A 17,324-nucleotide genomic window follows, 5' to 3' on the forward strand; every position below is an offset into this window, starting at 1 on the left:
CCCCGCCTCTGCTCAGTCCCCGCCTCCGCTCAGTCCCCGCCTCAGCTCAGTCCCCGCCTCCGCTCAGTCCCCGCCCTCTGCTCAGTCCCCGCCTCCGCTCAGTCCCCGCCTCTGCTCAGTCCCCGCCCTCTGCTCTGTCCCCGCCTCTGCTCAGTCCCCGCCTCTGCTCAGTCCCCGCCTCCGCTCAGTCCCCGCCTCCTCTTCTGTGCATTAGGTTTCCTTCTCTCCTGGTCTTGTTTTGTATTCCTAAGTTTGCTTCGCTCTGCCCTCTGCTGATCTTCCTGCCCAGCCCACCTTCCCGCCTTTTCCTAGGCTCTGCTTTCTCTGATTTAGTTTAGGTATAGCCCTCCTCATGGGTCTCAGGGCTGCTCTGGGCTTTAGAGATCTCACTCTTGTAGAAATGCCCTGGAGCCTTACTTGTTGGTCTGAGACCTGCATATTCCACCGAGACTACACTAGCTGTCTTCTTTCTCTTCTGCCTCCCTAACTTGGAAGCCAAATGTGTACCTGTTTCTACTTCTGGCCTTGCTCTCTCCCTTTTTTTGTGGCCCCAACATTTCTGAACATCTCCCAGGTGTCACTTCCTGCAGTGTTGATGTGTCCTAGACAGTTACTGCTGTGCTGGGAAATGTCTCTGCAGCAGGACTTCACTAGCTACAGTGAGATTTTTTTTTTTTTTTTTTTTTAGAAATTAGAGTTGGGAAATGGAGGGTAATCCAACTGACTCTGGACCCTCCTGAGGATATAGAGGAAAAACCAGTTCTTACTGGTCATGTAGGAGCCTCCGAATCATTCCCCGCTCCAAGGGATGGGGCAGGTCCCTTTGGAATGGACAGATCTCATGACCTGCTGTCAGACAAGCATCTGTTAGATTTTTCTGTGGCCAGATCCTAAATAGAGAGATTAGAGCTTTTAGGATGGCCTAGGAGGGCAGAGCATTAGTTTCTCTAGCCTGCTGTGGGGAAGGAGTTATGAACCAGAAACTGGATGAGAGAATGAATAAAATAAATAAATAAATAAATAAATAAATTATAGCATATCTCACCCTCCCTGTTTCTGACACCTCTGTTCTGGTCCTAGAGAGACCTCTTCCAGCTGGACTCCTGGGCTCTTCTCTATCAGTATTAGCATCTGAGGTCTGCCAGCCTCAGTACCGCCATCTGTATTAGCACTGCAGATGGCCTGTTAATATTACCTGTGTCAGAGATGAGGAAGCACTTGGGGTGTGGCTCAGTGGCAAGGTGTTTTAGAGTTCTGCAGGTGTGGCTCAGTAGTAATGCCCCTGCCTAGACTCCCCCAATGAGGGTCTGGGGGTGTGGCTTAGTGGTAGAGCCCCTGCCTAGACTCCTCCAATGAGAGTCTGGGGGCGTGGCTCAGTGGTAGAGCCCCTGCCTAGGCTCCTCCAATGAGAGTCTGGGGGTGTGGCTCGTAGAGCCCCTGCCTAGACTCCTCCAATGAGGGTCTGGGGGTGTGGCTCTGTGCACTTCCTCCTTTGTGAGGCCCTGCATTTTTGATTTCCAGCAAGGACAAAATGCAGGCAAGGAGGAAATGCTTAGGGATTCAAGTTGTTGTCCCAGGTGACCCCACATCTGGTGGAAGTACAAATGTTTCTCAAGGATTCCACTCAAATGCAGTACTCCCCTCTGCCCAGGAGGGAGTGACTTAGACTCCATGGCAGAATGAAGAACAGTGGCTCACAAGGTAGCTTTACCACTCTAGCGGCATCCTGTTAATACCCTTAAGGCCTTGAGGGGTTACTGTGTGAATGAAGAGAGTCTGCTTTGGCGACTAGAACAGCAGTTCTCAACCTGTGGGCCATGACCACTTTGGGGTCAAACAATCCTTTCACAGGGGTCACCTAAGAACATTGGGAAACAGATATTTTCTTTATGAGTCAATAGCAGTAACAAGATTAGATATATAAAGTAGCAACCAAAATAATTTAATGTTTGGGGTCACCACAACATAAGGAACTGTATTAAAGGGGTGGCAGCTTTGGGAAGGTTGAGAACTGCTGCTTATGAACAAGCTCCTGGAAGGTAGGGTTGTGTCTAGTCTTCTCTGTCCCTGCTCTAATTGGTTTAAGGCTCATAGGAATGTCCCAGCGAAAAGTGTGGCCTCCCTGGGCCAGGTCTAAGGGGCTTGCTATCTACACCACTATGTGTTTAAGCCAAGGGGACTCTGTTAGTGACTTTGGAGGGAGGCCTGAAACCCGAGTTTTCGGGAATGACTTCCTGTGACACACACACTTACCCTAATTCTAACCTTCTTTTCTAGCAAAAACTGAGCGAGAGGTCAAAATAACCTTCCCCGACTTCTCCAAAGTGACAGTGACAGACTTCTTCCAGAAGCTGGTACGTCGGCCACTTATTTCATAAACTACACCAAGGGGTTTGGACCTTTTTACTGAATTTATTTTATTATTTTGTCTTGTTTTCTCTTGTTTGTTTTGTTTTGGTTGTTTTTTGTTATTGTTGTTTTTTCTGTTTTGTTTTGTTTTGTTTTGAGACTGTTTCTCTGTGTCGCCCTGGATGTCTTCAACTCGCTATGTAGCCCAGGCTGGCCTTGAACTCATAGATCCTCTTTCCTCTGCCTCCTGAGTGCTGGCATTAAAGGCCTGTGTCACCATGCCTGGCCTTATTAAGATTATTAGTAGGTTTTAGGGGCATAATTTAGTTACAATGCTCTTGCCTAACATGTGCAAAGCCCCAGTAATAGAATATGAATGAATGTCTATAAGATAATCTTATTTCCAATATCCTGGATATGTTAGAAACGGTGTAAATATTGTTCTTATCTGATTGCACCAGCACACACTGCCCCCATGTGACATTAGGCACAATGGAGCTGGTTGGAGAACCGAGGCAGGAGTGTTGTCCCTTGAATCCATGTGTTTGAGCCCAACCTAGGCTGCATAGCAATCCGGCCTCTAAAGCGTCACCTCATCGCCCTCTCTTCCCAAGGGTCCCCTGTCTGTGTTTTCGGCCAGCAAGAGATGGTCACCTCCTCGGGGCATTTACTTCACAGTGGAGGAAGGGGACTTGGGGTTCACCTTACGAGGGAACACCCCAGTCCAGGTACACTTCCTGGATCCTCACTGCTCTGCTTCGGTAAGTGGGAGGACCAACAGGGGACAGGGAGGAGTCGGGGACAGCGGCCTGGACATTGGGGTTTCGCCATGTCTAAGGTCTGACTCTAAGTGAAAGACCTCCTGGATGCTTCATACCCACCCCCACCCCTCAGATGAATTTTTATTTCTTGTAGTAAACTTTATGTAAGGCTCAGTGCTGGAGCACTTAATTAGCATATGGATGCACCACCAAGAAAACCCCCAGAAACAACAAAAACAAAAATCAAAGGACAGACTTACAGCAGTGCCTGCTTGCACCATAAGTCTGGAGACACATTTTAGAATGTAATGACTAATCTCTGACATTTATGCCAACGTTTCTTTTTAGCTTGCAGGGGCCAAGGAAGGAGATTATATTGTTTCCATTCAAGGCGTGGATTGCAAGTGGCTGACAGTGAGTGAGGTTATGAAGTTGCTGAAGAGCTTTGGGGGAGAAGAGGTTGAGATGAAGGTCGTGAGCCTCCTGGACTCCACATCATCCATGGTGAGCGCAAGCACCCCTGGTGGCGAATAACGAGTGGGGGAGGTTATTGGATGGCCCTTGGGGTTGTCAGCACCCCTGTCTCCCACTTGTACAGTATGGCAGAGGCATCTGAAGCCATCCCATGGTCTCTTCTGCTCAGCATCCTGGGAGACACTTGTCCTGGGTCAAAGAGATGACCTGAAAACTCTACTTTTTAATCTCAGACTAATTAGCCCACTGGTTTTTCTGATGAAATTCTGTGTAATCACAGGGTAATGCTATATAAAAAGGGTTCAGGTAAAGCTGAGCATATGATGTACCTGGGATTCTATCACCCGGGATGGTGAGGACCACGCCAGCCTGGGATACGCTGTGAGACCCTGTGCTAGCCTGATGGGGGTGGGGAGGAAGGGACGACAGGCAGACAGACAGACAGACAGATGGTTGGTTTATACAGAAGGGCTAAGGGACCGTGACAGTCATTTCCAGTGAGATCTGGGAAAGTGGTGCTTTTGTAAGTTCATGTGTGAAGTTAGAGCCTTTGAGTGTTTGCCCAGGGAAAGGAGGTGACATCAAAATGTCAATTCTCTTCTGCACTTGGCCACACTTAACAACGTGCCTTAGACGGTTCACACCGTAACAACTTTCTTTCACAATACTCTGAGCCTTAGCTTGTGTTCTATGGTAGTCAGCTTTTCATTACTGTAACGAGAGACCTGAGGCAAACAGCTTATGAAACAAAGGGGTTTATTCAGCTCACAATGTAGGAGGTTGAAAGTCCAGATCTAGTAGCCCCATTGCTCTGGCTATGTGGTAAGGTGGATGGCATCATGGTAGGAGAGACCATGGGGTAGAGCAGGAAGCCGAAGCTTCCAGGGGCCCAGGGTTTCTCCCCAGACTTGCACAAAAAGCAAAGCATAGGTGTGGTTTTGAAAAGAAGACCAGTGTTCTCCAGTGTCCAGCAGTGGGTACAAGGCTGACGGAGCTTGAACTCGGGTGTGAGTGGCAAGAAGGAAGAAGTGTGCTGGGGGAGGGAGGGCTCAGCAGCTATGATCTCTTGCTGCTCTTGCAGAAGACCCAGGTTCAGTCTCAAGCACCCACGGCGCAGCTCAACGTTCTATCTGGCGCCCTCTTCTGGCCACCTTGGACCTTGCAGACATTCATGCACATAAAATAACAATAATTGTTTAAAAGAAAGAAAGAAAGTAAGGGTGTGCTGAGGTTGGCACCAGCAGGAGCACAGACTGTGCCAGAGGAACAGAGGAAGCCCTTTAAGCAGTCATGCCATGACCACAGTGGATTACAGGAAGTGGGGCGGGGCTTGTTGACAGGGGTGGAGATTGGAAGCCAGTCAGTCTTCACAGAGGGTGCTGACATAGTCCAGTGTTTGTTTTAGAAGGATATCTGCTGCCTGGATAGGGATATCTGGCCAAGCGGTGTAGACTGTCCGCATGTGCTCACATGAGTGTGAGTGAATGTGTGTGTGTGTGTGTGTGTGTGTGTGTGTGTGTGTGATCATATGCAGCATTTAAGAGCTGTATTAGTTAAGTTCATGTCCTTGTGACTGAAGTAAGGACACAGAAGTAAACAACTCAGGAGAGGTTTGTCATGGCTCATGGCTCCAGGGGACAACACTGTTCATCATGATGGGGAAGGCGTGGCAGCCAGAACTGGCTTGTTTGTCCCCCACGTCTTGGTAGATGGGCAGATACGACCTTCAAGGCTCACCTGGGAACGTCAGTTTCTGCCTGCTAGGCAACAGTAACAAAGTTTCCATAGCCAAGGAGAGCGCTGTGGGCTGCGAACACTGCGGAACACTGAGCCTTCTCTCCAGCTCCTCCATGGTGTTCCCAGACAGGCAAACAAGTGACGGCCAGGAACAGACGTTTGTCTGAGAAGGGGTTAAGCAGACTGCTGTGCGTGGTCTTGAACGCTGCCAGGAGTCTGCACTCCACAGAGCTTGCTGTGCCCCCGTGACTGATTAAAAGGTTTACTTCTCACTCTTGCTGCCCTGCTTTTGAGCCAGGCCAACAGGGCATGGTTTTAAAAGTTGCTCAGCACACAGTCTGGCTGGATTTGAGTTCTGGCCTTAACCAATCTTGGACCTTGGGTGAGTTCAAGAATAGCTCTGGGGGGCTGGCGAGATGGCTCAGCGGGTAAGAGCACTGACTGCTCTTCTGAAGGTCCTGAGTTCAAATCCCAGCAACCACATGGTGGTTCACAACCACCCAAAATAAGATCTGACACCCTCTTCTGGTGCACCTGACAACAGCTACAGTGTACTTATGTATAATAATAAATAAAATCTTAAAAAAAAATAGCTCTGAAGCTCAAGATAGTGGGGAAATAGGAATTTTATCCTAGGATCTTAGTGGGCCATGATGAGTTGGTATAGGAAAAGCCCATGCAACCGGACACAGCCATTTGTTTATGTAATAGGTGTGATAATGACACCGATGATTTTTCTAATATTTATTTATGTACTTTTTAAATATAGGAGTGCTCAGTCTGCACGCACACCTACATGCCAGATGGTACAGATGGTATCAGACCCTTTATAGATGGTTGGGAGCCACCATGTGGTTGCTGGGAATTGAACTCGGGACCTCTGGAAGAGGAGCCATTCTTAACCACTGAGCTATCTCACTAGCTCTATACCCATGATTGTTATGATCATTCTTTGTAGCCAATGAAGACTTCAGATAATGACACTTGGCCACTGTTTGCTCTTAAAAGGTTTCTGATTATTAATTCTAACTACAGGTAGGTGTGTGTCTGAGTGTGGGTATGTATGCATACGTGAGCGAGTGCAGGTGCTAGGTGCCAGAAGTGGCAGGTCTCTTGCAGTTGGAGTTACAGCTAGTTGTGTGCCTTCTGACGTGGGTGCTGGGAACTGAGCTCGGGTCCTCTGGGAGAGCAGCAGGTGCTCTTAGCCACTGAGCCTTCTCTCCAGCTCCTGAATGACTCTCCTGCAAAACGAACCTAAATGGCGAATGCTGGACGTATGGCTCAGAATATAACGCTTGCTTAGCATGTCCTCCGTTCCTTCCCAGTGATGGAAAAACATCAATCAAAGCAGTGAGAACAAGCGAAGGGCTGTTTCCATCCGGATCATTTACCTGCTACTCTTTGTTTTGAATAGTGGGAATCCTACTCCTCCCCAGAGCACATTTGGAGACTACTAACACCGTGGAAAGAATCCATGCTTTGGCATGTAGAGCTGGAATCAGGCCCCGACTGTCAACAAGCTGTGCGGCTTCAGCTGGTTAATACACTCTCTGGGCCTCGGTGTCCTTGGCAGTAGGTTTTCAGTTAGACCATGGTTTCCAGAAAGTGCCCTGAAAGTCTCGGGCAGGGGGCAGGAAGGCTTGGGGACTAAGGCAGGGAGCCCACCATGTACAAACAACAGAAGAAGCAGCAGAGGGAGAGAAGGGAAGACCCAGGAAGGGGGCAGACCCTGGAGTGGTCCTGGGAAGGGAGAGGGTCATCGAAACTTCTCAAAGAATGTGTGGGTGTGTGCGTGTGGACATGCATGGATAGCAGAGCGAGCTGAGTCTGCTGAGAATGGCTGTGAGGCAGGAATGCAGGGTGTGGGCTGGTACCTGGAGGAGGGGGCGTGGAATCCAGGCAGCGTGGGGGCCCATTCTTTGAGGCCATCGCTGTTGCTCATAGGGCAAGGCTCTCTGGTGGAATATGTGTTGAATAGTTGGAGGTGAGCAGAGAGGATTATAAGAACCATCTAGGACCAAAGGGCTGGTGGGACCAGGGGAAGACTGGCATGCCAGGTCAAAGGTCAGGGGGTCAGGGAAGCCAGTCAGTTTGGGAAATAGGCTCAAGCTGTAAACAAGCTGTTTGAAGGATGGTGGTAGGGGAGGCAGGGTGGCGTGCAGTGCGGTGGAACTGGAGCTGACATCCTGCCAGAGGAGGGAGGAAAAAAACCTGACAGTGTTTGTGAGGAAGCCATTATCGTGGTAGAAGGCAGATTCAAAGCAGGTGGAGGGTTGGAGATGCTCAGAGTCCTGGAATCTGGCTGGAGAATTTGGTTTCATTGTTTTTCATGATCGCATGCCCCTGTTGGAGTCTCTGAAAGGGAGTCTTGACCCAAAATTACCAGATTCTAAGGTGTCCTAGCTAAGGTTACTATGGCTGAAATAAAACACCAGGACCAAAAAGCAACTTGGATAGGAAGGGATTCATTTGGTCTACACTTCCATATTACGGTTCATCATCAAAAGCTGTGAGGGCAAAGGAGATGCAACTCAAATGCCAGGACCAAAGAGACCTGGGGAGGGAAGGCTTGATTTGGTTCACAGCTCTGTTTATCATCAAAGGAAGTCAAGACAGGAACTTAGACAGGGCAGGAACCTGAAGGCAGGAGCTGATGCAGAGGCCACGGAGGGGCGCTGCTTACTGGCTTGCTCCCCTTGGCCGCCTCAGCCTGCTTTCTTATAGACCTCAGGGCCATCAGACCAGGGATTGCAGCACCCACACTGGGCTGGGCTCTTCCCCATCAATGCCCTATAGGCTTGCCTACGGCCTGATCTTACGGAGATTATTTTCTCAAACAGAGGTTCCTTCTTCTCTAAAGACTCTAGCCTAGGTCAAGTTGACATAAAAGCAGCTAGCACACAAAGGGAATCACCTTCCTTTATGGTTCCCTGTCTTAAAAATCAAACAGCTCACGATCCCCCCCCTCCCCCAGCATCCGGAGTGAGAAGATGTGTAGCACACACTGCCCCTGCCTGTTTTTCAGAGTTCTTAGTTTGATTTGCTGGGCGTGTGTTCTGTGGTCAGGAGACAACGTGTAGGAGTCAGTTCTCTCCTTCCACACATGGGTGCTTTATCTACTGAGCCATTCTCCTTCTGACCTGGCTTTTCAGGGCATAATCCTATAAGCCATCCAAGGTTTAGATTTCTATCAACCTGATGTGTGTGTGTGTGTGTTTGTGTGTGTGAGAACGTACCGTAGTGTGCATGCAGAGGTCACAGGATGACTTTCTATCAGGTAGGTTCAGAGGATGGGATTCAGGTCACCAGGCTTTGTAGCAAGCACCTTTACCCACTGGGCCATCTCGATGACCCTCTGTCACCCTTCCTTCAAAAAGGATGCTGTCAGTGTACAGGGTGAGCCTCCAACTTTTGGGTTCTTAGTAAACATCTGCTGTGACTCAGGCTGGCCTCCAACTCACTGAGTAGCCAAGACTGGTCTTGAAGTTCTCCTCCTCCTCCTCCTTCCTCCCCAACTCCACCTGGACCATCCTGGGTCTCAGATTTGCCCATCATTACTGTCTAGTCATGCCTCACACGTTTCTTCTTCTTTCCCCATGAACAGCATAATAAGTGTGCCACTTACTCTGTGGGGATGCAGAAGACTTACTCCATGATATGCCTGTCCATGGACGATGATGACAAAGCTGACAAAACCAAGAAGATCTCAAAAAAGCTCTCCTTCTTGAGTTGGGGCACCAGTAAAAACAGACAGAAGTCGGCCAGCACGCTGTGCCTCCCCGAGGTTGGCCTGGCAAGGTCGCAAAACAAGAAGAAACTCCCGACTCCCTTCAGCCTGCTCAACTCTGACAGCTCTCTGTACTGAAGGGAGGAGCCAGAACAGGTCACGCCGAGGTCGCCACAGCTGTCTAACCGCCCGTGCCGTGATGGACTGTTTTCCAACCCCATTTTCTCAGACTGTAAACTTTGATGTGCTTATTGTGAACATGAAAAAGAGACCTCTAGAAATTGGTGAGAAACCCAGCCGTATGGGGATTTTCACATTGCTGCAGTTATTTATTCTATAAAGTAGGGCATAGAAGAGCCTGAATATTTTAGCTGTTTTTTTTGTTTTCCAAGACAATTTTCTGTGTAGCCCTGCCTGCCTTTGAAGTTGCCCTGTGGACCAGGCTGGCCTCGAACTTTGAGATCCACCTGCCTCTGCCTCCCAAGTGCTGGGATTAAGGTGTGTGCCACCACCACTCAGCAGCTGCTATTGCTGTTTTTCATGGCTGTGATTATGATATTCAGGCACCGTGAGGGATGAATTGGGACCACCTACTTTGGTACTATATCTGTGTGTTTAGATTTGTATAATAGTGATTTCTTCAGTTCAAGTGACTCTTGAGTGGAGGCATGTTAGAGGTGTTAACTAAAACCAGGCTGCTTGGAAGATTTCTGGGAGTTTGAGGCCAGCCTGGTCGACATAGTGAGTTCCAGGACAGCTGGGGCTACACAGAGAAACCCTGTCTCAAACGAACAAAACCGAAACAGGCTGCTTTAAGTACTTGGGAATTCACGAGATGAAATGGTACATCTTCTGTCATTCCTGCATAATTTTGACTGTTCTTTCCCAGATCAAGTCTAGTGCCAATTTTGTCTTTCCTTGCTCCAGAATCAGCCCCCCCAGCTATATCATACTGACCAGTAGCTAACGCAATGGCAGTGTTAGGGGATGCCGTCTACAGGGTAGATAATATGCTGTTTGATACTCAAAGCGTCGCTCTTTTTGTTTAAAGTAGGAGGTATGTAACGATGTACTTTTAAGAGTCTTGGTTTAAGTAGTAGTTTCGCAGTTTACAAGGTAAAGACGCAAACTTACTCAAGTTGAAACCGCTACTTGACTTTGTAAGATGTATCTACCAACTTGACTTTGGGGCTATAGGTTGGATGACACTGTGACAGAGTCACGGTTGACACAGTTTAAGTGATAAGTTTAAGGATATAGCCTGTGGATCTTAGTTAGTAAAGTAACAAGGTTTTAAATATTTTTCTATTGTGCAATATCTGGAAGAACGCAAATGCCTTAAGGAAAGTGTGCCCGCAATCCCTGGGGCTCTGTTTGTATAAATATTTAAATAAAGTCATGTTCATTGTTTGAGTTAATTTTTCTTTTTTCTTTTCTTTTTTTTTTTTTTTTTTTTTTTTTTTTTTTTTTTTTTTTTTTGCTTTTATTTCATCCTAATTATTTCTTCCACGTCATCCAAAGCACAGCATCGTTTTCTTGTGTTGATTAGGGAGGAAGGGGTTATGAGGGAGGAAAGGCGTTTGTTGACTCCGGCAGAAACTCCATAGCACAGGTACCTGACGAGTGTGGAGAAGACCTGAGCTGTGGCCCTGACACTGGTTAACGGGGACACTCCCTACTCAGCGCTGGACCCTCACAGGGCCTCTCAGTGACAGAAGCAGGGCAAAGAGTCTTGTACAAATCGGCTCCAGCTGGCTGCTGCTGAGAATGAGTCTCTGGATGATCCCTGTGGGGACCCTCTTCATCTTAGCAGAAAGTGGCCAGTGCCGCCTGCGACCCCCAAGCCCCACCAGGTGGCTGCCCAGACAGACACCGAGGCAGGGTGACTGTGAGCCTCATCGGTCCTCTCCTTGTCTTTAGCCCATTGCCATTGACAGGAGAACTTTTCCTTCTTTTTAAATATGAAAACCAGACGCTGTAGTTTGAAGTCTGAAGGCAGAGTCAGCTGCAGGGCTGCTGTCGCTTAGGCTGGGTGAAGAAGGTGTGGATTTGCTGTGCTGCCGCGGGCCCCACGACCTCCTCCAGTTCTTGGACAGAAGCGTTGCTCAGTTGCTGGATGCTCGGAAACTTCTGGAGCAGAAGGGGGGCCTTAACTTTCCCAACCCCTGGGATCTGCTGCACAGTTTGAACAAGGGAGAGCTCGGAGAGCATGGAGCGCTTTTTCCTGAGGAAAGGGTTCTTGCTGGGCTCTCTGGTTTGCTCTTGAACCTGAATGGGAAAATTAAAGGAAAAGGATGTGAGCGCCCTCTGGTGGACAGGTAGTTTTTATTTAAAAAAAAAAAGTGTGTAGTTTATGTATGTGCACATGCAGTGCACGTGTGCATGGCTGGGTGTGGGGGCCAGAGGTGGTCACTGGGTGTCTTCCTCTATTACTCTCCACCTTATTTGGAGAGGGGGGGGGTCTTTCTTACTAAACCCAGAGCTCCACAAGGTAGAAAGGCCAGTGAACTCCAAGGATCTTGCTGTCTTCACCTCCCCAGCGGGCTTTTTACACGAGCTCTGGCCCCCCCATATCTGTGTGTCTTGTTTACTGTGTCACGTCCCTAGCCCCTTAAGACAGTTGTTCCATGTCATTCAGTTTATATATAAATAGTGTAGCCCAGGATAGCCTCAAAGTTATGATCCTCCTGGCTCTCAGGGGCTTGTAGGCATGTTCCATGATCTTGCCTCCCAACACTAATTTATGTATTTTATTGATTTGACTTTTGTGAATTTCTATTGGGGTTTGTCGTGGTGCCGCAGCATGCATGTAGAGGTCAGAAGACAATTTGTGGGAAGAGACTCTCTTTTTCCACCATATGAGCTCCAGGGATTGAACTCAGAGCCCCAGGTGGCAAGTGCCTTTACCTTCTGCACAGCTTGCCAGCCCATGCCACTGATTTTAAAACGTTTCCCAGGAGCAGTGGGCATGGCATAGCACCTACACTCCCGGTACTCAGGAAGCACTGCAAGTTAGAAGTCAGCCTGGGCTACAAAGTGCCAAGCCACCCTAACTACACAGTGAGGCTGGGATCTAAAGGCAAACAGGCTCCCTAGTAAAGTATGAAGAGCAAACAGCTGGAAAACTCAGGAACAGGGAAAAGGAAAGGAAGCCAGCATCGTTTGCATGCTTATGGAGACCAGAGGTCAACCTTGCGTGTCCCTCGGTCTCCATGCACCACGTGGTTTGAAACAGGGTCTCTCCTTTGCCTGTAGCTGGCTGATCAGGCTCAGCTGGCTGGCTAGCAAGCCACAGACATCTGCCTGTCTCTCTCTAGGGGTAGAATTACAGGTATGTGTTGTCCTGTCCAGCATTTTCAGATGGGGTGGGGTGTCACACTCAGGTCCTCAATTCTTGTGTAGGAGGTGTTTTAACCACTGGGCCATCCCCCAGCCTCAGGGTGTTTTGTTTGTTTGTTTGTTTTAGTTTGTTTATTTGTTGTAAAGAGATCAATGCATGCAGCCTATACACAGGAGTGCTGAAGCTTAGGCATAGTCTCGGAAATGCTTGTGATCCCCAGGACCTGGGAAGCAGAAGCAGGAGGATCAGGAGGAGTTCAAGGACAGTGTGGGTCGAGGCGGGGGGTGGGGGGGGGTGGATGCATAAACAAACCAAGAAAGGCTGCTACTTAAACAGCAGCTCCTGCGAATGGGACAAAGTGGCCCGGTGCCATCTTGCCCAGTACAAATGCAGGATAATGGTGATGGCATCAGTGCAGCCTGGAGGCCAAAACCAGAGCTCTGACTGACAGCCTTCGGTACACACTTTTAAGTCCTAAGTGCAAAAGTTTCAGTAAACCGGACGGAGGTGTCACTGGCTGGCAGAGTGTTTGCCTTTGCATGCAGTAAGTACTGAGTTCAACCTCCGGCACTGCCTAAGGCCCCGTGTGGTGACGCGCGCCTGCAATCTCAACTACATGAGACCCTGTGTCAAAGTTTATTTTGAAGTTAGGTGCACATCTTTAATCCCAGCACTTGGGAGTTAAGGATAGGAGGATTTCTGTGAGTTCCAGGCCAACCTGGTCTACAAAGTGAGTTCCAGGACAGCCAGGGCTACACAGAGAAACCCTGTCTTGAAAAATCAAAGAAAGAAAAAGAAAACAAAACAAAATTAAAAATTTTTTTTTTTTGAGAAACCAACACCACTATAATAAAGGCAGCTTTGGTAAGTCCGGATCTGGGGTAAATTGAGCATCTTCTGGATATTATAAAGGAGAAGTCTGGTACTTACCAAGTGGATAATGAGGCAGGATGCTTCCGACTGGCTGGCCACTGGAAGCAGCACCATCCCAAGGTCTAGTACAGTAAACTTCTGGACTGCTGGGAAGTACTGTTCACTCATCTGGGTCTTCTCAACTATTATGATCCCTTGAAGATGTGAGGACTTCAAAAAGAGAAGAACACAGCTCTGGTAACACCGTTCAGAAAGCTATCACTCAGCGCTTGGGACGGTTGATGAGAGGGGATGCTAGATTTTAGCACCTCGGTACTTACATTTCTAAAGCGAGCAAGTCTCTTTCTGTAGCCATGTCCGGCCACCAAATCTGCTTCAGTGACATAGAGAATGCATGATTTGCTAGACAGGTAAAAATCTGCTGATGCCAGGCCCTCCTCAAAAATGAGTCTAACTTTTCCTAAAAAACAGACAAGAAAATGAGTTTTTAGAAATTCCAGGTTAACAAGGCAGCAACAGTTAAAATGTACTTTTTGTGTGAAGATTCATTTTTTAAAATGTGTGTGTGTGTGTGTGTGTGTGTGTGTGTGTGTGTTCGTGCATGAAGGTACCCTGAGAGGCCATGAGAGGGCATCAAATCCTCTGGAATTGGCAATAATGAGCAGCTCAGTGAAGACAGATGGGGATCTAGCCATCTCTAGGCCCCACCCCGCTTTTTGTTGGTTTGAGACAGGGTTTCTCTGTGTAGCCCTGGTTATTCTTGAACTCACTCTGTAGATGAGGCTAGCCTTGAACTCAGAGATCCTGCTGTCTCTGCCTCCCAAGTGCTGGGATTAAAGGTGTGACCCACCACTACCTGTCCTAAGCCTCCTTTTTAATAAAATTAATAAAACCCAAAGATTTCTATGTAGGTTTGGCTCGCATATGTCTGTGCACATGTGCAAGCCTAGTGCCCCCAAAGGCCAGAAGAGGGAGGAGTCTGATCCCTTGAGCCACCATGTGGGTGCTCGGAATTAAACCATGATCCTCTGTAAGACCAGCCAGTCCTCTTAACCACGGAGCTCTCTCTCCAGTCTCCTTTTATTTTAGTCTATGTAATTATTTTGAGACAAACTCTCATAGCCCAAGCTGGCCTTGAACTTGCTATGTAGCCCAGGCTGGTCTCTAACGCAATGATTCTCCTACTTCAGTCTCAGGAGTGCTGGGATTGCAAAGGAACATCACCATACCCAGCATTTCTCTCCCTCTTTTAACGTGCTGGGAAGGAAGGGGTATGACAGAAGACAGCTCACTGACCTTGCATCTCCTGAGCCAGTTGGGACCCGCGCCATTTTTCATTAGCCACAATATGCCCTAGTGGCACGTGGACCGGACCGGTACCATCAGGGGGGTTCCTTTCCATCCGTGATTTTGGTCTAAATGAGGAAAATGCAATGTCTCACTAGAGCAGGCGCTGTTGCACACAGTTCTACACGAAGTCGGGACCTCTTTGACAGGATCTGTAGAGTGGATTTTCAGGCACTGAGCTACTTCAACCGAAGTCTGAATTCAAGAAATTATTTATTTTCAAAGTAAGACTGGGTCTTCTTATCACGCTTGGCTCTGTACTGATAGTTGACTACTAGCTCAAGCTGGACTTGAACTCAGCAGTCCAAGTGCTAAAATGACAGCCGGGCGCCACTACCCCGAGCTAAAACCAGAAGACTTCTGTTTGAGTGACTCCGTCCCTCTTTGTAAGCACCTCCCTTAGCTCTGGTGCTCCTAACAGGACGCTTACGGTGGCTCTTCTATTCGGTCCCTGTCCTTCTATTCGGTCCCTGTCTAGGGCTACAAAGGCAGGGAAGCTCACTGCGCCGGGGTCTAGAATCTCCGTGGACCTCACCTGAGGCCCTGCCACTTCCGGGTTCCCACGGCCCGGGAGCCCTCTTTAAAATTCTGACCGCCCTGGCCAGCGTTTTATTGGGTGGTAGGTAAAAGATTGGCGTCTACTTTAGCCAATAATCGAACGGAAGGCTCAGCTTGCTTCCTCTCCGGCTGGAATTTGAATGACGCCTTGCTGGGTTGTCAAGAGCAACGGGTGGCAGTAAAATTGTCTCTGATAGGCTGAGACTCAAAACAGAGCCAATGTGAGACATGCTTGTTTTAAAGTCGGGGGTCCGCGGGAGCTAGGCTGTGAGGAGCTGTGCGGCTGCGGGGCTATCTTCCAGCTAGTTCTGCGCCTGGCAGCTCAGCCTGCAGCCCTCAGCTCTCAGCCAGGATGCTCCTCAGCTTCCGCAGGAACCGCCGGAGCCAGTTCGTGAGTAATTCCAGGCCTTCGAGTGCAGTTTAAAAAAAAATTTTATTTATATGAGTGATCATCTATCAGCATAGCAAGAGAAGGTGTCAGATCCCATTACAGATGGTTGTGAGACAACATGTGTTTGCTGGGATTTGAACTCAGGACCTCTGGAAGAGCAGACCATGCTCTTAACCACTGAGCCATCTCTCCTGCCTTCATGTGCAGGTTTTAAAGCCTGAGGGAGGAGCGAGGCGGGATCGCTATCAGGGAGCATTAAATTCCAGAAGCCCAGACTTCGTGTTCCAAAGAACTCTTCAGGTCCAGAGCCTGCCACAGACAGGAATCTTGGCCTCCCTGACAGGATTCTCCTCTTAGCCGGGAGTTCACTCCTGTCTTGGAGAAAACTCCCCCATGAGTTGATTCCCTTCATATTTAGGGTATATTAGCCCAGCTCACTTAGTTAATCCTCTCTGGAAAAGCCCTCCCACAGACACCCAAAGGTGTGCTTCATAACACGGTAGGTGTAGATTAACCCAGTTCAGTTGACAATTGAAATCGGTCAGGAAAGCTGCCGTGAGCAGGAAGGTGTGAATGAAAAGGACAGCCATGATGGTGTGCCCTTGCCTCACCAATGGGGATTGGGAACAGCGGCAGGTGTGTGTGTGTGTGTAAAGAGACTCTTGTGGGGCCGGATCCCTAATGTGGCCTCCGCTTGGGAGGTGATGGTGGCCCAGGAGCCAGGTGATCTTCTCCTCCCGGTGACCTGCCTTGGGTTTCATTTGTGCAGAACCACATCATCCATGGCTTCCTCCCCGCAGCCAGCATTGCTCCGAAGCCAGCGGTGCCTCGCACACCCCCTCCTCGGAGCCCAAACCCTTCTCCAGAGAGGCCCAGGTAAGTCCCAAGATGAGCAGCACCGAGGGTCACCCCCATGCTTGACCATCAAGTCCTGAACCCTGGAACTGATCACACTAGCCAAAAGGCCACAAGTAGAGGGCTAGACTAATACGCTCTGTGGTTACCTCTGCTCTGCGATGCACTAATGTGGCTTCTCTGAGCATCAGTGGACTTGTCTGGGGTGTGGTACCTTCAATGGAAGATCTCAGATTTCAGGATTGGGTGCAGTTGGTGCCTATTAAATATGAAGCACCAAGTTTAAATTAATCCTTCTGTCCTTCCTTCCTTCCTTCCTTCCTTCCTTCCTTCCTTCCTTCCTTCCTTCCTCTTTTCTTCCTGGGAGTGGAAGCCAGGGCCTGTGCATGCTAAACATGTGCTCTACGTCTCAGCTTAGTGTCCATCTAGGTTATCAGTACTCTTAGGAAAACTGCACAAACATTTCTTTCTAGATACAATTCTGCCTTAACAAACAAACAAACAAACAAACAAACCCAACAACAACTACTACTACTTTGTGTTAAAAAGAGTGAACGTATCCCCTGCCAGGAGTGGTGGTTAGGAGTGTTCCTAACCACCAAGTGTTCAGTGTAGTAGACAGCCAACTCTCTTTTCATTCATTCTTTTTTTTTTTTTTTTTAAAGATTTATTTTATTTATATGTAAGTACACCGTAGCTGTCTTCAGACACACCAGAAGAGGGCATCAGATCCCATTACAGATGGTTGTGAGCCACCATGTGGTTGCTGGGAATTTATTTATTTATTATATGTGAGTACACCGTAGCTGTCTTCAGACACCCCAGAAGAGGGCATCAGATCTCATTACAGATGGTTGTGAGCTACCATGTGGTTGCTGGGATTTGAACTCGGGACCTTCAGAAGAGCAGTCA

The 17,324-nt window shown here is 48.6% G+C and overlaps 3 protein-coding genes across 4 annotated transcripts in view; 2 read left to right on the plus strand and 1 right to left on the minus strand.

Moving 5' to 3' along the window:
* Rhpn2 (rhophilin Rho GTPase binding protein 2) overlaps positions 1–10,466 on the plus strand; it is a 59,170-nt gene extending 48,704 nt beyond the window's left edge. The window contains exons 12-15 of the mRNA XM_021167232.1: positions 2,278–2,354; positions 2,964–3,110; positions 3,459–3,614; positions 8,926–10,466. Of these exons, the coding sequence (XP_021022891.1) occupies positions 2,278–2,354; positions 2,964–3,110; positions 3,459–3,614; positions 8,926–9,186 (641 nt within the window). The 3' untranslated portion in view covers positions 9,187–10,466. The remainder of the gene's footprint in view (positions 1–2,277; positions 2,355–2,963; positions 3,111–3,458; positions 3,615–8,925) is intronic.
* Positions 10,467–10,516: 50 nt separating this feature from the next.
* Faap24 (FA core complex associated protein 24) lies at positions 10,517–15,170 on the minus strand. Its single transcript, XM_021168302.1, has 4 exons — positions 14,558–15,170; positions 13,582–13,721; positions 13,319–13,471; positions 10,517–11,316 (listed from the first exon to the last, which is right to left on the minus strand). Exons 1-4 carry the CDS (start codon positions 14,661–14,663, stop codon positions 11,050–11,052), a joined length of 666 nt encoding a protein of 221 aa, XP_021023961.1. The 5' UTR covers positions 14,664–15,170; the 3' UTR covers positions 10,517–11,049.
* Positions 15,171–15,403: 233 nt separating this feature from the next.
* Positions 15,404–17,324, plus strand: part of Cep89 (centrosomal protein 89) — a 45,486-nt gene continuing 43,565 nt past the window's right edge. For both annotated transcript variants that reach the window (XR_003837243.1, XM_021167138.2), the window contains exons 1-2: positions 15,404–15,557; positions 16,327–16,433. Coding sequence is in view for 1 of the 2 variants with exons in the window: in XM_021167138.2 (XP_021022797.1) it covers positions 15,519–15,557; positions 16,327–16,433 (146 nt within the window). In the remaining variant the exon portion in view is untranslated. The remainder of the gene's footprint in view (positions 15,558–16,326; positions 16,434–17,324) is intronic.

This window comes from Mus caroli, chromosome 7 (genome assembly GCF_900094665.2).
Source record: "Mus caroli chromosome 7, CAROLI_EIJ_v1.1, whole genome shotgun sequence".
NCBI classification, from domain to species: Eukaryota; Metazoa; Chordata; class Mammalia; order Rodentia; family Muridae; genus Mus; species Mus caroli.

Coding starts and splice junctions, on each gene's coding strand:
- Faap24 (XM_021168302.1), bottom strand. CDS start 14,663: ATGGAAAGGAACCCCCCTGATGGTACCGGTCCGGTCCACGTGCCACTA. Junction 13,722..14,557: donor ACTGGCTCAGGAGATGCAAG/GTCAGTGAGCTG, acceptor TCTGTTTTTTAG/GAAAAGTTAGACTCATTTTT. Junction 11,317..13,318: donor CCTGCCTCATTATCCACTTG/GTAAGTACCAGA, acceptor TTTCCCATTCAG/GTTCAAGAGCAAACCAGAGA.